We start from the raw sequence: 20,927 nt of genomic DNA on the forward strand, positions 1-20,927 counted from the left end.
CTTAGGTAACAGGAAATATAATTTAATAACAAATTAACAGAAAGATCCAAAGGACTTTAGAAGGAGGAAGTACAGAAAGTAACCAACCATAACATCAGGAGAGGCATAAACTCAGGACTGAAGAAAAAAAATCTGACACAGTTTTTATGTCCCAACTCCTGTAACATTTTTGCCATGAAAATGTCACAAAATATTTGGATGAACAATTAATTTTTATCTTTCTACATTCCTATGTCACTTTTATGCTGAGATCCTTTCCCAAATAATTAAGGAAGATTTCTCCCTACACATCCTGACATCTTGCTATAAAAATGGCATGTTAAAACTGGTCAAATGGTAAATCATTGAGCAATTTTACTGGCTTAATTCTAAGCTGGGTTTTAGTGTTCAAGCAATATTTACCTTTTAGTAGGTTAATTATAAATTATTACTAAAAGGAGAAATAACTAGATATACTGACGGCCAACACTAATGTGGAGTTCCAACACTAATATAAAAATAGTATAGTATTGTACTTAACAATTTATAGTATTGGGTAAACCAGATATTAAATGTAAAGTTCATGAAATTCAACTCCTTAAAAGCTAGTGATCAGTTACAAATTAAATTCTTGCTTAACTTTTTTTTTTTTTTTTTTGGCGGTACGCAGGCCTCTCACTGTTGTGGCCTCTCCCGTTGCGGAGCACAGGCTCCGGACGCGCAGGCTCAGCGGCCATGGCTCACGGGCCCAGCCGCCCCGCGGCATGTGGGATCCACCCGGACCGGGGCACGAACCCGTGTCTTCTGCATCGGCAGGCGGACTCTCAACCACTGCGCCACCAGGGAAGCCCTCTTGCTTAACTTTTGAAAGACTAGCGTAAACGGTATTTTTCTTTTGTTGCTTAGAAAAATTCACAAAATGGTCATCACCATTTTCTAAAGCATGTATAACATTGTCCCACAAGGTGCTTAATAAAAAGCTCAGGAAAGGGACTTCCCTGGTGGCTTAGTGGTTAAGAATCTGCCTGCCAATGCAGGGGACACGGATTCGAGCTCTGGTCCAGGAAGATCCCACATGCCGTGGAGCAACTAAGATCCCACATGTGCTCCACAACTACTGAGCCTGCGCTCTAGAGCCCGTGAGCCACAACTATGAAGCCCACGAGCCTAGAGCCTGTGCTCTGCAACAAGAGAAGCCACCGCAATGAGAAGCCCGCGCACCTCAACGAAGAGTAGCCCTCACTCGCCTCAACTAGAGAAAGCCTGTGTGCAGCAACAAAGACCCAACACAGCAAAAAAAAAAAAAGCTCAGGAAAAATCTACATTACACAAAAACATAAGTACACTCATACACACCACAGAAACAATAAGAACTCTTTGATTATTATACCTGTATCAGCTTCATGTTCTTTATTCTCATCTGTAAGGGGGTTGTCGTGAAGCTTCAAATAGATCTCTATAGCAATTCTTGCTGCCTTGAAGTAAAATGGATGCTGTCGAAGTACATCTTCTAGTTTTAATAAGTCCACATATGATCTAAGGGTAATCTTCCTCATACAGTATGTATGAAAGTCAAACTGGTCATCAGTGATTTCTATAAAATGCTAACAAAATTTTTTTTTTATTACAGTGAAGTACAGCAATAGCAAAGAAACTACAAAAATGAAAGCCTTGGAATTACTTCTCAGGCATGAAAAAAAAATCAGTAAAATTTAAAAATATTAAAAATGACAATAATTCAATTTAAATACTTTGCATATCAAATAAGCAAATATAATTGGCCATCACCTAGCATAGTATAATGGCATACTTTAGGCACTGAATTACTTGTTGAATGAAAGGAAACACAATGCTTTAAAATACATATATTTATTCCTTCCTTAATCATACTTAAATAAAGCTATCAGGACAAATCCAACAGAATTTATTAGCATACATAATAGTGCAGTACAGTAGATTTACATGTTAAACATCCAGTCTTTATATTTAGAACAATTTGCAAAGGATTTTAATACTGCAGTATTTGGTAATTTTTCTGAGAATACAAATCTGAATGCTATGCAATGAAATGCTGGTACGTGGGTGAGAAATCAATCAGTGAGTAAGTCAAGCAACCGGAAGCTAACACATTTCAACTAAGCTCTGGGGTTCTCGACTCAATAACAGAGCAAGCATGAAATTATATAAATTATTTTTATATATGAAAATCATAAAAAATGAAAGCCAACTACTAGTGATAGAAATGACTCAGAAGTGAAAAGAACTAAGAAAAGAATAAATTTATCAGAACATGAGGAATTACATAGGTTACAGAAGTACTGTGAAAAGGCTTCAAAGCTTATAAATAATATTTATCAGGGCATAAGGCACCACCAATCAACCCCACAACAAACACGTTTCTGGGATAGCTTAATGAGCTTTGTATGTATTAACGAAGCAGAAACATTCAGAAATCAATGAAAACGCAGCCAAGATACAAACTTTCCCTTAAGTTTCTTACATAAATTCTGGCAGGAAGAGTAGACAATGGGGAAGTCTGCTATTATTTCCATTATAAAACTTGAAAAATATGAACACTGGTTTTTAGAAATCACTTACTATACATTATAAGGTGAGAGAAGAGAAAAAACTATAGGATTTCCTCAAAACTTTCAATGTGTAACAAAATGAAATGAGAAACTTTTATGTATGTGGTACTTACTCTCTCAATCTCATGACATTTCTTAAGTGCTTCACCAAATTTATTCATTGCCTTATAAGCTTGGGCACATTCTGTCTGGAACCACATGCATTGCATTTCATTTAAATTCTCAACTGCTGATGTTCCTTCCTATATGAAAAGCACACACACTCAAAGACAATTTCTTATAAATACATTATTCCACCATAGGATTTAAGAAGGAAAGATGGTCAATTGATTTGAATTCTTTCAAAATAATTTTCTAATTTTTTAAACCATTCTCAGGGTAAGAGGGAATAGTTAATATGTGAAAGAAATTAGAATTGCATTTCTAACCACTAAAAAAATATACACATATAACCTGGTAAATGATTAATCAAAAGGTCTACATAATTGGGGATGGAAAGTAACATAAGAAACAGAACAGTAACACACGGCAGATGTTCAATTAGTATTAGTTCCCTTCGCCCTTAAAAATTTCAACTGAACATACATCAATATAAATCAGAGTTTAAAAACCCACTGTACAGGGGCTTCCCTGGTGGCGCAGTGGTTGAGAGTCTGCCTGCCAGTGCAGGGGACGCGGGTTCGTGCCCCGGCCCGGGAGGGTCCCGCATGCCGCGGAGCGGCTGGGTCCGTGGGCCGTGGCCGCTGGGCCTGCGCGTCCGGAGCCTGTGCTCCGCAACAGGAGAGGCCACAGCAGTGAGGGGCCTGCGTACCGCAAAAAAAAAAAAAAAAAAAAAAAAAAAAAAAAAACCCACTGTACAACCATATTTAAAAAATGATGTTTTATACTAATATTGATTTCAGTTTTTTCTGATAAGGCAATTTAATTAAAATCCTGTCTTGATATTAAAAATTTCAGTCGTAAAATTTTGAAAAATAAACAAGGTATACAAGTATGAACTGTTTATTCACAAGCAAGAAAACTAGCTGTACAAACCCTTGTAAACTTCGAGCACATTTCTTCAGCCTCTTTTATCAGATTGGCTTTTAGCATGTATTTTGCACACTTGGAGTTGATAAATCTGTCTGCTGTGTCCAAGGCCTGGGCCTCATCCATCCACCTCGCAGCTTCTTTAATATTCCCAGCATGCTAATAATAACAGGGTACAAAAGCAAAATAAACCAGTCAGAGTATGCTAATTTTACTATGCAAGTAATTAGTTTCCTGTTCATAAATAACTAAAACACAAATGGAAGAAACAGTAATCTTCTGTCTCTTACAACCCTAATCAACGTAGATGCATACATTCTACAGAAATATAAGTTCTGATACCTTTCTGGCGATGCAGAATATAAGCTCTCTAGTAAAGATAGATAGTAAAGGTTTGTTTTAAAAATTTTGTCTACTGTTATAACCTCAATGACTACACACTACAACAGTGCCTGGCACATAGTGAATACTCAAAAATAATCATTGAATCAAAGAACAAATAATAATCAAAATCTTTAAGCCAGAACAACAAAGTTTACTGTAAAGGTCATAAAAGGCAAAAGGATGGTCAAATTTCTACTCCAAAAGAACCATGGAAACATTACAATTAGGACCACTGGTGGACATTCCACAATGATCCTCATTCTACTTTGTCTAACTAGTCCATTTGGGAAGGTCACAAAACTAATGAGCCTTACTTGGCTTTAAAAAAGTGCTTTTAAAACACTACTTGGGGGACTTCCTCGTGGTACAGTGGTTAAGAATCCACCTGCCAATGCAGGGGACACGGGTTCAAGCCCTGGTCTGGGAAGATCCCACATGCCGCGGAGCAACTAAGCCTGTGCACCACAACTACCAAGCCTGTGCTCTAGAGCCCGTGAGCCACAACTACTGAGCCCACGTGCCACAACTACTGAAGCCCGTGCGCCTAGAGCCCGTGCTCCGCAGCAAGAGAAACCACCGCAATGAGAAGCCTGTGCACCGCAACGAAGAGTAGCCCCCGCTCGGCGCAACCAGAGAAAGCCCACGCACAGTAACAAAGACCCAACGCAGCCAAAAATAAATTAATTAATTAATTTCAAAAAAAAAAATTACTTAATTTCATAATTTTTTGGTAAATGAATTATTGGTTTACAATCTCTTCCCCAAGAGCTTTTATTACTAAATTATATTTGTATTAAGATAGTAAAGCAGCAACTTTAAGATGATTTTTCTCAAGCAAGACCCAGGAGTTGAAACGGCAAAGAGGTAATACGTAGAATTCATAGTAGACATCTTCAGTTTCGTTTTAAGATTACCAGATACTGATATATATGATCTTACGGAAATGTTAATAGAAACAAACATTTCGCAGCAAATGTGATTATTTATTATCTATAGTCTTGCTACTTAAACCAAGAAAATAACCAGGTATGTGTATGAACAACCATATATATGAATGACCATACGTATATATGTATACTTGTGTTTGTACATAAACAGATATAGATGGGTGGGTGAGCAAATGAGCATGACCATGACAAGTCTCAAAGTAATCAGACTGAGAAATGGACTATATTTGTTGCTCCATGTTTTGTGAGCTATCAAATACGCCATTTCTCTTACCGCATTCAGACTCTACAGCATGTGTTTTCTTAATTTGTGTTTCACTGCCTCATAACAAAAGAGGAGAAAAGATTTTTACCTTATAGATTTTAGCTTTCACAAGAAAGAGTTCTATCAATGTGGGTGTACTTTCAATAGCGGTATTTATGTACCCCAGAGCAACAGACGGCTGCCCAGTCCTGTCGTAGTGCTGTGCCAAGTAGTACTGGACCCAAAGTAACGTGGTTGGCGGTTCTTCCTTCCCATCGTCTTTGAAAAGTGGGGGGGCGGGGGAGGAAAGAAAGCAAGCTTAGTCATTAGAGATATTAGTAACCGACTAGCCACCGCAAAGTGGCTCTATCTTTATTAACAAGGGAAGCAGCTCAAACCATGTGATTTATGCATCTAGTTACGCAGCTAGCTCTAACCCTATAAAATCTTTGGAAGGGACCACGCTTTCTGCTCTGTATCATTATAGCTCCTAGCACAATGCCTTGCATAGTAATAACTTCATATAGTTAACATGGCAGATGAATGAGATCAAAGCTATAACAAGTTACCTAAAAAGAAAACTGAGGGGAGGGAGGGGAAGGGGAGGGGAAGGGGGGAGAGGACACGACAAGTTGTACTAGAACTACGAGTATACTGATCAGGATGTTATGTATGAGGGAAAATAAATAAATAAATAAAGAGAAAATTTCCATTAATGTGACGGTAAAAAAAGAAAAAGAAAGAAGAAAGGCATGACTGCTCAATTGGGTTTCTAGCTAATGTACCAAACTATACATAAATATACTTGTGATGTGGTTATTTTGAATTTTGGTGATTATAAGATTCTTAACATATTTTAATATTATTCTGAATATGCAACAATGCATAATTTAGGTTAAATAAAAATTATACCCAAAAAACGAGATGAGTAAAAATACTTATTCTGTATTTTAGTTCATAATTTTATTTTTATATACTCACAAGAAAGTGTGCAAGTTAAATATACAACCCACACATTAAAAAATGATTTTTTAATACAAATTTCTAAAATCTAAGAACTGTTATTTGCTTTCAAAGAAAGCAACAGAGTGCTTATTTTTATCCTAGTAGAAGTAGGATGGCTCAGTGGACAAACAATAGGAGTGGAACTCACCAACTCCCGTTCTGATAGATCTGCAACTAAAGTGCTGCATATTCTTGGGCATGTCATTGAACCTCTTCCACATTTGTAAAATATGTAGGAAAATGCTGATAATCAAAGGAACATCATGATGATTAACCGATGAAACCATGGTAACGCCTTCTAAAAAGTACTATTTAAATTCATCTGAGACCTAGAAACAGTGATCAACTCAATAGCAATAAGCACCCCAGGTCCCATACTGGGCTTTCCCACTGTAGGAAACAGGGCTCCTTGGGAAAAACAACTGATAACACGTCTGCTGTGGGCAGTATACAAGGTGAGCTAGAATATTTTGTCATACCAAACTGCAAGGAAGCTATCAACTACTACCCTAGTATGTGAAGGTTTAAACCATTTGAAACTGCAAATATGTTTAAAGTCATGAATTCATAATAATACCTTTAAAACACGTATTGGCCATCTTTGAAGAATGCTACTAAACCAATTCATTATTTTGAAAACTGGTAAAGAACAAAAAAGTAGGCTAGGCAGGGGAGAAAAAGCAGCATTTATCTTGCTTTTTCTATACAAACTGAAATACTGCATAAGCAGATGACAGATACTATCTCTTTAAGATAATAAAAAGACGAATGGTAGAATATCACTAGCTTGTAATTCTTAACAGTTCTTAACATATGAAACAAATACTTCATGCCTCTTGATCAAAGAACACACCACCATCTTGAAATAATCTTGCTCATCCCTTTGTCTTTAAAACAAAAAGGAAAAATAAAAATCAAATCCAATCTCATCAAACCTGCAGTCAGGCCTTCCCATGAGAAGTTTCCGTAATGATGGAAATGTTCTGGATCTGCCCTGTCTAATAGGGTAGGCATTAGATTTGCATTAGCTATTGAGCAGCGCTTGAAATGTGGCTAGTGCAACTAATTAAATTTTTTATTTAATTAAAAAAATTTTAATAGCCCCATGTGGCTAATGGCTACCATACTAGACAGCACAGCTCTGCATCCAACTACCAATTTATATCAAATCCAGAGGACAGAGAAATAACATGTTAAGCAACACGATATGGGTATATTCAGCAAAATCTATACTATAGAAAAACTCAAGGAAAAAAAACTAATTTCTTTAATAAATAAATTGCAGGAAGAAAGAGGGAAAACCTACAGATTTATAAAAAAGGGTTAAGAGACATATCAAACAAACTCAAAGTATAGATTTCACCTGGATCTTCATTCAAACAAACTTCAAAAACAAAGAGAAAAAATGCTATTTCCAAGATACCTGGAAATGTAAGCATGGACTTTTTTCTTTGATATTAAGAAAGTATTAATGTTCAAGTATGGTGACGCTATTATGGTTATAATCTTTAGAATACTGAAATATTCATGGATGAAATGATGTGATGTTTGGGATCTGTTTTAGAATAACATGGGAGTAAGGGAAGTAGGTAAGAATACAGATGAAATAAGTTTGGCCATGAGGTAAAAACTACTGAAGTTGAGTGGCGGGTAAATGGAGTGTCATCATACTATTACATCTAGTTTTGCAGGTGTTTTAAATTTTACATAAAATTTTCTTCAATAAGCTACTGTTATTATCTTCTTACCAATGTACATTTCACACAATGTGTACATTAATGCACCTTCATCTTAAAGGGAAAAAAAGTTTAAATATACTAAGCTTACTGACTAAATAATGAACAATACTGACCTTCTGATCAAGAATTTCGCAACATATTAAGATTTTCAAGATTTTTTTAAAACATAAAACTTGAGCACTTACCACTGGGGTTAAATAACCGGCAGCTTTTTAGAGATGTTTCATAACCTACTACTAATTCTTCTATGATTGCCACCTGGAGTACAAACACACAAGCACACTTTAATAAAAATAAATAAATATATAGTTACTATGCTTGTGCAAAATGTGTTATCTACTACTAGAGGGCTAAATAAACATTCCAATTCCCCCCTCCACCTCTCTCTCTCTCCCTCTCCCTCTCCCTCTCTCTCTCTCTCTCTCTCTCTCCCTCTCCCTCTCATACACACACACACACACACACCTTTTTATAAATCTCTTAACCTATGGATAAAAATTTAAAACTATACATTTATGAAGGTGTGTTTTAAGGCAAAACTTTCCCAAAAACTTACTGGCAACTCCTTTCCCTGCTATAAAATAAAGCATCAAGCTGAACTAGAAATCAGGAAAAGGCTGGACAGAAAGAGGTAATGTTAGGGATGATTTTTATCTTGGTTCATTGTTACCTCAATTCACATAAATAACACAGTTAACATTTGCACTTTAGGAATCAAGAATTAAATACTGTGTAAAAAGAGAAATTCCACAAGCATATGACAGCATCCACTCTCGATTTCATCACCGTGGGGAAAGCATCAGTAACAGAGAAGCATGGCACCGTAAGTGGGTTTCTGAGATCCAGGAGAGTGAGTGGCTGTCCCAGTTCTGGTCTCTCCTGAGTCATGACTGTACTACTTACTCCTGGCTTCGTAAGAGATCTGTGAATACTTTTAATTTATTAATTCCCTTCTTTGCTTAATCCATCTATAATGAATTTGTTACTACAGAAGCTCTCTTAAATGACCTCAACTTAACTGACTCAACAGGTTAACACCAGCTCTCTCCATCACCTCAGAAAATTGTGAGGACTGAAGGGCCACAGCTAGGTTATTCTGCTGCGCCCATGTTCTTCTCCCACAAGGTGAGCTACATGCTTACTAAGAGGTTTGTTTTCCCAAACCTGTTTGAATTCGTTGCATTCACTATCATCATTGCAGAATTTAATTCAATATTATGTAAACTTAAGAAATGAGAACAAAAAGAAAGAACTGCTTCTATTAAGTCAAATACCATGGAAAGACTCACAGACAAATTAGACATTTTTTACCAATTTAGGTTTAAAAAGACAACCATAAAGGGAAAACTCATAACAATATATATGATTCTACAATCAAAATTGCTTCACAAGCATCACGTTCTCACTGTACCAAAACTAGAAGTAAAATACCATATTCTATCAATGTGATTTAATCAAGGGGGGAAAAAGGTGAAACAGTCATCAGTAAAGCCCATATCTTGGACCTTTCAACAAAAGACTGTCAGAATAAGTGCCCTTTATATGCTTTAGGTTTAAATGTTTAGCACATTTAATCTTTCCCACCTTTAAGGTGTTTTTTTTTAAACCCAGCCAACATGTCTGATGCCACTGTACTTATAAACAAAATAATCTAAATCAAGATTAAAACACCCTTGGGACTTCCCTGGTGGTTCAGTGGATAAGAATCCACGCTTCCACTGCAGGGGGCATGGGTTCGATCCCTGGTTGGGGAACCAAGATATCCCATGCCATGCAGTGCGGCCAAAGAAAAACTTTCTCAACCAGCGTTTTGAATATTGTAATATGTAGCTGAAAGAGTAAGCTGACTTACTGGGACAGCAAACAAACTCTTCTGACAGAATTTTTTTTCTACCAAATAAAAAGGAGAAAGATTACTAAGCTTCAACTTAGTTCAAAAAAAAAAAAAAAAATTTCTTCTGGGTTTCCCCATGAGCAGGAATTAGAGAAAATATTGAAGAAATCACTACCTTACCAACTTTTCATCCCTGTACCGACTCATTAAAAAGTACATATCAGAAACAAAAGACAGAACAAATAAGCAGTAATTTATTCAGCTAGAGAGCAGAGGATGAAAAGGAAATGAGGCACAGAAGCATTTAAACTGCAAGCTAGGAAGACTGTTAGCAGATTCACACTGTGTATACTATGTGCACAGGTAGCCAAGAACCAATTATTCCAAATACTGAGCAAAGAAATGATAGTCAAAACACAAAACCAAACCAAACCATTGTATTTTGCTTTACCTTTTCTTTATCTTTGTATAGAGACCTCAAAGTATTGAAGACTGGTGGACAACCCTTGCTGAAGTTCATCCTTAGGAACTTATCCAAACATTCTTTAAACTTCTCACCTTGGAAGAAAAAAATCCTGTTGACTTACTGTTGATGTACCCAGACAACTTTTTTTAAATTTAATCCTGTTGATGTACCCAGACAACTCTAAAAATGCATACATTAAAACCTTAACATGCATACTCATATATTTAAAACCAAGGAAAGATACTGTATATCATCACACCATTTTCATTCCTTCACAATTATTCTCACTTACCAGATAAAAAGTTTAACGGCAGTCTTCTTGGCACCAATCCCCTGGGATACTTAGTCCAGGCCTCCTCATAAATTTTTAGTCGTTCTAACATATTAGCTGCAAATCAAAACAAAATTTTTTTCATATGTAATTAAAACATATATTTTTCTAGAAAATTACAAATTTCTAAAAATATATAAAAATTACCATATTAAACAGAAAATTTGAACATGGGAAAAATTATTCATAATCTAACCACCTAAATATATCAACAATCATTTTAGAATACTTCTAATATTTTCATATTTTAATCTATAATCATATAAAATACATAATTTTCCTTATCCTGCTCTGCTTTAGGTGGCCTTTCAAAGTCTGCCTGCTCTACTGTAGTTCCAAGAAAGGCTCGGTTATTATGTTTCCACCTACAGCTTCTCCAGTATTCTTTTCAGCCTCTCCTCTAACTCCTCTCCTTTGATTTATCTTGGAGCTTCTGGATTTATCCTCTATCTTCCATTTCTCCATATTTCTTTTATATTTTCTTTTACTCTCAGGTAAGAACTTTCCTTGTTCAATCTTTCACTTCACTAATTTTCCTCAGCTGTGGCCCCTTATGTTTAATCTATTAAGATTTTCATGTCACATCAAGAAGTATGTTTTTCATTTCCCAGATTCCTAACAGGCACTTTCTCTTAACTGTGCATATTCCATTGCCTCTCTTCATCTTAGGCTTCTCTATGATCTCTACTCTCCCTTTGGCTGGCACTGATGATTACCTTTCCAATGCTGGTGTTACTACAGAGGATGACATTCTTTGTACAAGGTTTCTCTCACATTTACCAATGTACCAGGAATAGTTCACTATCAGTCTTGTGGGAAACTTCGCTTCAAATTAGATCATCCTGGCTAAAGACTCTGCCTTTTTGTAGATGACATGTTTCTGGGTTTGTCCTCACAAGCAGGTCCTATTCATGGGAGAGAATGGTTGGGGAGAAGAGTGTCTCTGGACCAAGTTTATTTGAGTCCTTCTTCCCACATAGGAAACAGTGCTTCCCTTTCAGCTTGGCAACATTCACTTGCCCCTGGCAGGCCACTCTGCTATAGCCACAGGTTATCAGAGAAGTCTTTACTTTGGGGAGACATCTCCATTTCTACTTTTCCCCTTCATGTTTCTGATGCTGCTATGCATTTGTAAATTTTTCAAACTTGTTTCTAAAATTATTTTCACAACTCTTTCTTTGAATTTGTAGTAGAAGAGAGGTTTCAGAAAACACTTAGTCTACCATATTAAATGGAAGTTCACAAATGTACTTCTATATTCAGATTTTGAACCAATCCTTTTTTTTAATTAGTTTTTCTCCTGTTAACCTTTCTCTTTTAAAAATATTTATTTATTTATTTAGGCTGTGCCAGGTCTTAGTTGAGGCACACGGGATCTTCGTTGAGGCATGTTTAGTTGTAGCATGCGGACTTCTTAGTTGTGGCATGCATGTAGCATCTAGTTCCCCGAACAGGGATTGAACCCGGGCCCCCTGCATTGGGAGCGCAGTCTTACCCACTGGACCAGCAAGGAAGTCCCTGAACCAATTCTTAACCAGTTCTTCTAGTTATGATTTTCACTGAGTTAACACAATATATATTAACAAAAGAAGCAATTAAAACTTAGAGAGTCAGTTTTAACCAATGCTACCTGGCTTGAGTGCCTTTTCCAAGCCTTTGTAATAGGCCCAGTTTTCAGGGTTTCTCTCTTGTAATCCTCTGTAAACATCAGCTGCATCTTCCAAACGACATAATTGCAACAGAAGTTCCCCTGATAAAAAACAAGTTAAGTATCTTCTGAGTGTAACTTTAAGTTTTCCTCAAACTTTCTCTTAAAACCTCTTCAATATTGGGAAGTGGGTAGATTTGGTATCCTCCTGAGTTCTCAATTCCCTTCAACAAGACTATTTACCATGTTACTTTATTGTCCCTCCTTTTTGAAAGCTCATGTGTAGAAATGCCATCCTCTTCACATCCTCACTTTATTCAGGTATTTTTCTAACTCCAGGCTACTCTCTCAAGGTCACTGAACACAGTCACCAAGCCATCATCTACTACTCAAGTATTCCTGACAACGTATGGACAATTTCAAAATCCAAATTAATGCCCCAATCCAATACCCTAACCTTATGATGCCCTAATCAACTAAGAAACGATTGTGCTCTAGCAGCCCATAAGCATGGCCACATTGTCTCTCTTCCCACTACTGTTTTTTCTCTCTTCCAACTACCAAATATGCATCTTGCTTTAAACTTAACTATCTTGACTTTCTTCTTCTTGTCTCACTAATCCAACCCTCCAACCCTAGAGGAAAACCGTTCCCTTTTCTTCACGCCTTTCAGCAACCTGTAAGGCTCACTGCTTGTCTTCTCTGGGTTGCATGACCAATCTCATCCCTGAATGACATTAGCAGCCCCAAATATGAAAACTAATCTCAAAACCTAGGCTCCCTCATTTACCAATTTTAAGGCCTGGATCACCCCGACTGCTTGCTTGCTGTACACCTTCGCATAAAAGAAGTCAGCAGATGAATGGACTGAGGCACTGGTTTCACTAGAAATATATGAGCTCCAAACTCACACAAGCCTCAAACACTGCTCGGGAATCCTTTTCCCTACCTTAATGGGCTCCCATTCACCAAAGGTGTTATTTTCAAACCAGGACTTCACCCTTGTACCCTTTCTATTATCAGATAATAAAAATGAACACTTACTGAGAGTGAAAGTGACTTCTACATGTTTCCCTTGCACTACTTAATTCAGCTCTCAAAGCTCTATGAGATAGGTTACTATTATCTGTGTCATTTTACAGCAGAGAGCATAAGTAAACTTGTCAAGGGTCTTTCAGATAGTTAACTGTTAAGAGTCAGGATCTGAACCCAAGCAATTTGGCTAAATGAGCCCATATTCTTAATGTTTATACCCTCAGTGGTTCTCACCCAGGTGCATTTTTGCCATCCATGGACATTTAGCAAGATCTGGAGACATTTTTGGTGTCACAGTAAGGCGAGAAGGTGCTATGGTATCTGATAGGTAGAAGCTACCAATGCCGCTAAACATTACGCAACATACGGGAGACTTCCACCTCCAACACCTTGGTCCCAAAATGTCAACAGCGCCAAAGTTAATGGTCAGCTCTACACTAACCAAAAGCCTACTTCACTAAAAACATAAATAATATTCTGCAACTTTTCTCCCCTATGATACACCCATCCACATTTCCTTCCCGTAATCTTTACCCACCTTTCCCTTGTAGAAGAAACTGATGGTATAAGAATTAACAATGAAACTTTCTGCCTAACTATGCCCACTCACCCACGCCAGGAAATTCCTAAATTATCCTGACTACCCACCACTAACATCAATGCCTTTTATTACTGGAATATCCGACGATTGATGATTCTACTCTTAGTTCCCTTCTATTCTCTTTATATACCCTGTCCCCAATGCCTGATTCACTGGAAATATCAAAACATATTATGTGGAACGAACTGATGGCTCTGTTTCCTATTTCACTGAGAAAATGGAAGCAACTAGAAGAGAACTCCCAAATACCCACTACATCGACACACCTGCTTGCCCATACACTCTACCATCTCTCATTACTGGGGATGAACTATTCATTCTGCTATCTAAGCCCAACCTTTCAACTTACCCACTAGATCACACACCCTCTACTGTACTGCATATTCTGTCTCATTATCCAGTGAGCATAAGCAAATGCTGTAAAAATCTTCTTTTGATCCTATAACCCATTCCATCCACCACTACCCTGTAGGTGTTTCCTATACAGCAAAACTACTTGTATGCATCATTTATGCATGCTATCTTCAATTCCTCTACTTAAATCTCATTTAAATCTACTTGATCTGTTTGGGCTTTTACTACCCTCCTTCCAAATGTTCAGAACGTTTTTTTGTTAAGGTCATCAGTAACTTCCAAACTGCTAAATCCATGGGTCAATTCTGAGTCCTCAGCTTGAGCTGTCATTCTTCCTCACTAAGAAAGTTATAAAAATAATAAAACAAAACAATGTACTTAAGAGTATTTTGAACAATGTCACATATTTCCGTAAAGAAACTGAGGCTCAAGTCTTGCCCCTCATCATTTAGCTGGTTAGTAGCCAATGAAGGAATTCAAACTAGTTTTCTCAACCTCGTGATCTTTCCAGTAAGTCAGAAACCTACTCCTTTATAACTAACAGACTGCTAAGGGATGATCAACTCAAGTGCGAGAGGGCTGTCTTGGGTCTACAGCTCACAAATGAGCTCCAGACGCCTTAGACTTCCATTCCTTTCTTGCCAGCAGCATTATCCTCTGCTGAAAAGTTCATCAAGCAAATGGTGGCTATACCCACTCCGCACACAGACACCACACCTTCTAGTGTTCAGCTTCAAGGGAAGCCAAAGAAATCTGAAACCAACGAACTTCCGTCGCCTGGTGTCACAAAGGTAAAGGAATATTTCAGATGGCAATTCTTAGGAAGTACTCATATGCTCAATTACTTGTTATTTTTCTTTCACTTTCCATAATCAGTTCCTCAACTTTTAAAACTACAAAGACTCCTTCTCAAGCCTCTAATAAACGGCAGAACTGGAGATCTTTATTTAAGGATCTACCCATCCTCCTACCCTAATCCACACATATAAACCCGAATCTCTGGTTTCAATTCATGTTCTATGTTCAGAGAGACATTCAGATAAACCATAAAGAACCCTAGGAATGTCCCATAAGCACTTCAGTAAAGACTGACTTATCAATATATATTACTGACAATAAAGAAATGTGTTGTACACATCCAGTTTTGCCAATAAGCAGTTTCTAAGAAAATCCTCTGTCTCATAAAATTGAGCAATTGCCTCCAGTGTCTTAATCAAACTCTACAGTATTTTCAGATCAAAGATACTTAAAGAGAAAATATTGTACTGAGTCACTTCATTCAATGATTTATTGTTCACAATTTTTTTCCCTATAACAATATCCATTGTTTGAATGTGTATTTTCCCACATTACAAATTATTCAAAGTGCATGAGTAAGAAATAGATTTTGACATCAAATCAAGAAGTTGTGTTATATGCAACTATCAGTAGCAACTAGATTTTCCAGTTTTGCTCTTTGTCATAATTAAATACCAGAATAAATTACACTCTTTAAAAAAAATACCTTTGGTTTCTTCTACAGCAAGTTTATCACAAATCTGCTTTTCATAGGTACAAAGATGTTCCAGAGCTTCTCTATAGAGACCTGCTTCCCGAAGAACTTGATTCTGATATAAAAGGAGTTCACTATATTCATAATCCACTTTATCAGGGGATGTCTATATATGGATATAAGGAATACTAACAGTAAGAATTTTGTTTTCATATTAGAAAATTGTTCACACACTCAAATACATATAAAAAGTCAAAGGATAATATATGATGAACAAAATTCATTTTTTAAAATTCCTAAATATCTTTCTAGGGAGCAACTAAGTAAATAATGTCAATATTAACTTATAACCCACTGAATAAAATAATCCATTAAGTCCTTACATATAATAAATAAATAGGGGAGAAAGGAAAGCTCTTACTTAAGAAGAGAATGTCAAATAAATCTAGAAGGAATAAGACAGAAAAATCACCATTTTGAAACTATCATAGGAACAGTTGACTCAGGCAAGAATCATAATCAATGAATGCTAAAACTAGTGGTGAAAGTTTGATGAGGAACAGACTATTCATAAAGTTTCAAATTGTTTATTAAATACAAAGAGAAAAAAATAACAAGTTTATAGTGAAGAAACCTGGCAGACACCACCTTAACCAAGTAATCAAACGGAACAGACACCATGTGACTCAATGTGGTGAACTAAGAAGGGCTTGAAATCACTTCTGTAGTTTCCTGCCAAAAATGCATAACAATATCTAATAATGAGGAAACATCAAATAAATCCAAATTGATGGACGTTCTACGAAAGCACTGCCATGACTCTTCAAAACTACCAATGTCATGAAATACAGGGAAAGCCTTTGAAACTTCCAGATTAAAAGAGAATGAAGAGAAATGACAACTAAGTGTAAGTTATGATTCTAAGCTGGATCCTGAAATGGAAAAAAAAGTCCTAGAAAGGATATAAACAGGTCGATTAGTAAATTTTGAATATGCATTGTGGATTAGATAATAACAGTCTATCAATGTTAAATTTCCTAATTTTTTGATAATCTATACAGCAGTATGTATACATTTGACAACTATAAAGTTATTCTTAGGAAATACCACACTGAAGCACTTAGGAGTAAAAGAGCATGGTATCTACAATTACTCTCAAATGTTTCAGGAAAAAAACTAAATAGCTAAGTAAATATAGAGACTGTAAGTAAATGTATCAAATATTAACAATTAGTTAATGTGAGTGAACTTCTATATGGAGTTCTTTGTACTCTTCTTGCAACTTTTCTGTAAGTTTGAAACTATTTCAAACAAAAAGTTAGTAAGGCTCTATACACTTCTTTTAGCTATATTAAGAATAAGACCTAGTTTACTAGGTATGACTTCTGGTTGTTACCTGTTGTGTTTTCCTAAATTCTTCTAAAATCTTTGCTGCCATTTCATAATCTTCTAATAAATGGTAAGCAATAGCATAACCAATCCACGATGCTCTCTGTGCAGGTCGAAGCTGGAGTAATTGATATCTCGTTTCCTTTAAGAGGGGAAAAAACACTTGTTAGTTTTACAATGAAAGTAAATGCTTCTTAGAAAGATGATGTTCATTTACCCCAAAACACTGAGCAATCTGTAACACAAGGACGGAAATCATAACAGAATATACTTTCAAACATCCATATTGTGTAGCTTTACAGAAGCAAAAACGTATTTCTTAAGAAGCACAATGAAACTTCCAAGATAATCTTGTAATTTTTTAAAAGGTTAAGACCTGGTACCCTTTATTACTTACTGATCTACTTACTCTAAGAAAAGAGGACATGGGGAGGGGGAAGGGTAAGCTGGGGCGAAGTGAGAGAGTTGGCATGGACATATATACACTACCAAATGTAAAATAGATAGCTAGTGGGAAGCAGCTGCATAGCACAGGGAGATCAGCTCGGTGCTTTGTGACCACCTAGAGGGGTGGGATAGGGAGGGTGGGAGGGAGACTCAAGAGGGAGGAGATATGGGGATATATGTATATGTATACCTGATTCACTTTGTCATACAGCAGAAGCTAACACACCACTGTAAAGCAATTACACTCCAATAAAGATGTTAAAAAAAAAAACCAAAACCTATGGGATGCAGCAAAAGCAGTTCTAAGAGGGAAGTTTATAGCAATACAAGCCTACCTCAAGAAACAAGAAAAATCTCAAATAAACGATCTAACCTTACACCTAAAGGAACTAGAGAAAGAAGAACAAACAAAACCCAAAGTTAGCAGAAGGAAAGAAATGATAAAGATCAGAGCAGAAATAAATGAAATAGAAACAAAGAAAACAATAGCAAAGATCAATAAAACTAAAAGCTGGTTCTTTGAGAAGATAAACAAAATTGATAAACCATTAGCCAGACTCATCAAGAAAAAGAGAGAGAGGACTCAAATCAGTAAAATCAGAAATGAAAAAGGAGACGTTACAACAGACACCTCAGAAATACAAAGCATCCTAAGAGACTACTACAAGCAATTCTATGCCAACAAAATGGACAACCTGGAAGAAATGGACAAATTCTTAGAAAGGTATATCCTTCCAAGACTGAACCAGGAAGAAATAGAAAATACGAACAGATCAACCACAAGTAATGAAATTGAAACTGTGATTAAAAATCTTCCGACAGGGCTTCCCTGGTGGTGCAGTGGTTGAGAGTCCACCTGCCGGTGCAGGGGACACAGGGTCGTGCCCCAGTCCAGGAAGATACCACATGCCGTGGAGCAGCTGGGCGCGTGAGCCATGGCCGCTGAGCCTGTGCGTCTGGAGCCTGTGCTCCGCAACAAGAGAGGCCACAACAGTGAGAGGCCCGCGTACTGTAAAAAAAAAAAAAAATCATCCGACAAACAAAAGTCCAGGACCAGATGGCTTCACAGGTGAATTCTATCAAACATTTAGAGAAGAGCTAACACCCATCCTTCTCAAACTCTTCCAAAAAATTGCAGAGGAAGGAACACTCCCAAACTCATTCTATGAGGCCACCATCACCCTGATACCAAAACCAGACAAAGATACTACAAAAAAAGAGAATTACAGATTGATATCACTGATGAATATAGATGCAAAAATCCTCAACAAAATACTAGCAAACAGAATCCAACACATTAAAGGGACCATACACCATGATCAAGTGAGATTTATCCCAGGGATGCAAGGATTCTTCAATATATGCAAATCAATCAATGTGATACACCATATTAACAAATTGAAGAATAAAAACCATATGATTATCTCAACAGATGCAGGAAAAGCTTTTGACAAGATTCAACACCCATTTATGATAAAAACTCTCCAGAAAATGGGCATAGAGGGCACCTACCTCAACATAATAATGGCCATATATGACAAACCCACAGCAAACATCATTCTCAATGGTGAAAAACTGAAAGCATTTCCTCTAAGATCAGGAACAAGACAAGGATGTCCGCTCTCACCACTCTTATTCAACACAGTTTTGGAAGTCCTAGCCACGGCAATCAGAGAAGAAAAAGAAATAAAAGGAATACAAATTGGAAAAGAAGAAGTAAAGCTGTCACTGTTTGCAGATGACATGATACTATACATAGAGAATCCTAAAGATGCTACCAAAAAACTACTAATCAATGAATTTGGTAAAGTTGCAGGATACAAAATTAATGCACAGAAATCTCTTGCATTCCTATACACTAATGATGATAAATCTGAAAGAGAAATTAAGGAAACACTCCCATTTACCACTGCAACAAAAAGAATAAAATACCTAGGATTAAACCTACCTACATACAGGAGACAAAAGACCTGTATGCAGAAAACTGTAAGGCACTGATGAAAGAAATTAAAGATGATACCAACAGATGGAGAGATATACCATGTTCTTGGATTGGAAGAATCAATATTGTGAAATGACTATACTACCCAAAGCAATCTACAGATTCAATGCAATCCCTATCAAATTACCAATGGCTCTTTTAATGGAACTAGAACAAAAAAACCTTAAAGTTTATATGGAGACACAAAAGACCCCGAATAGCCAAAGCAGTCTTGAGGGGAAAAAACGGAGCTGGAGAAATCAGACTCCCTGACTTCAGACTATACTACAAAGCTACAGTAATCAAGACAATATGGTACTAGCACAAAAACAGAAAAATAGATCAATGGAACAAAATAGAAAGCCCAGAGTTAAACCCATGCACCTATGGTCAACTAATCTATGACAAAGGAGGCAAGGATATACAATGGAGAAAAGACAGTCTCTTCAAAAAATGGTGCTGGGAAAACTGGACAGCTACATGTAAAAGAATGAAATTAGAACACTCCCTAACACCATACACAAAAATAAACTCAAAATGGATTAGACACCTAAATGTAAGACCAGACACTATAAAACTCTTAGAGGAAAACATAGGAAGAACACTCTTTGACATAAATCACAGCAAGATCTTTTTTGATCCACCTCCTAGAGTAATGGAAATAAAAACAAAAATAAAGAAATGGGACCTAATGAAACTTCAAAGCTTTTGCACAGCAAATGAAACCATAAACAAGACGAAAGACAACCCTCAGAATGGGAGAAAATATCTGCAAACGCATCAACGGACAAAGGATTAATCTCCAAAATATATAAACAGCTCATGCAGCTCAATATTAAAGAAACAAACAACCCAATCCAAAAATGGGCAGAAGACCTAAATAGACATTTCTCCAAAGACATACAGATGGCCAAGAAGCACATGAAAAGCTGCTCAACATCACTAATTATTAGAGAAATGCAAATCAAAACTACAATGAGGTATCACCTCGCACCAGTTAGAATGGGCATCATCAGAAAATCTACAGACAACAAATGCTGGAGAGGGTGTGGAGAAGAGGGAACCCTCTTGCACTGTTGGTGGGAATGTAAACTGATACAGCCACTATGGAGAACAGTATGGAGGTTCCTTAAAAAACTAAAAATAGAATTACCATATGATCCAGCAATCCCACTACTGGGCATATACCCAGAGAAAACCATAATTCAAAAAGACACATGCACCCCAATGTTCATTGCAGCACTATTTACAATAGCCAGGTCGTGGAAGCAACCTAAATGCCCATCGACAGACGAATGGATAAAGAAGTTGTGGTACGTATATACAATGGAATATTACTCAGCCATGAAAAGGAATGAAATTGAGTCATTTGTTGAGACGTGGATGGATCTAGAGACTGTCATACAGAGTGAAGTAAGTCAGAAAGAGAAAAAC

At 36.8% G+C, this 20,927-nt stretch overlaps 1 protein-coding gene across 10 annotated transcripts in view; it reads right to left on the reverse strand.

Annotated features, from left to right (window-relative positions):
* NAA15 (N-alpha-acetyltransferase 15, NatA auxiliary subunit) overlaps window positions 1–20,927 on the reverse strand; it is a 76,246-nt gene that overhangs the window by 24,747 nt on the left and 30,572 nt on the right. For 6 of the 10 annotated variants that reach the window (XM_089911484.1, XM_089911482.1, XM_089911481.1 and 3 more), the window contains exons 5-14: window positions 17,073–17,207; window positions 15,689–15,842; window positions 12,177–12,296; window positions 10,508–10,603; window positions 10,201–10,307; window positions 8,101–8,197; window positions 5,281–5,450; window positions 3,603–3,755; window positions 2,681–2,809; window positions 1,370–1,583 (exon numbers count right to left, since the gene is read on the reverse strand). In XM_089911484.1, the coding sequence (XP_089767610.1) occupies window positions 1,370–1,583; window positions 2,681–2,809; window positions 3,603–3,755; window positions 5,281–5,450; window positions 8,101–8,197; window positions 10,201–10,307; window positions 10,508–10,603; window positions 12,177–12,296; window positions 15,689–15,842; window positions 17,073–17,207 (1,375 nt within the window). The remainder of the gene's footprint in view (window positions 1–1,369; window positions 1,584–2,680; window positions 2,810–3,602; window positions 3,756–5,280; window positions 5,451–8,100; window positions 8,198–10,200; window positions 10,308–10,507; window positions 10,604–12,176; window positions 12,297–15,688; window positions 15,843–17,072; window positions 17,208–20,927) is intronic. The other 4 variants (XM_089911485.1, XM_089911489.1, XM_089911488.1 and 1 more) reach the window with 2 other exon arrangements.

The sequence above is a fragment of the Delphinapterus leucas genome, chromosome 5 (assembly GCF_059928025.1).
Source record: "Delphinapterus leucas isolate spDelLeu-1000000601 "Yukka" chromosome 5, BTC_Dleu_Yukka2, whole genome shotgun sequence".
Classification (NCBI taxonomy): domain Eukaryota; kingdom Metazoa; phylum Chordata; class Mammalia; order Artiodactyla; family Monodontidae; genus Delphinapterus; species Delphinapterus leucas.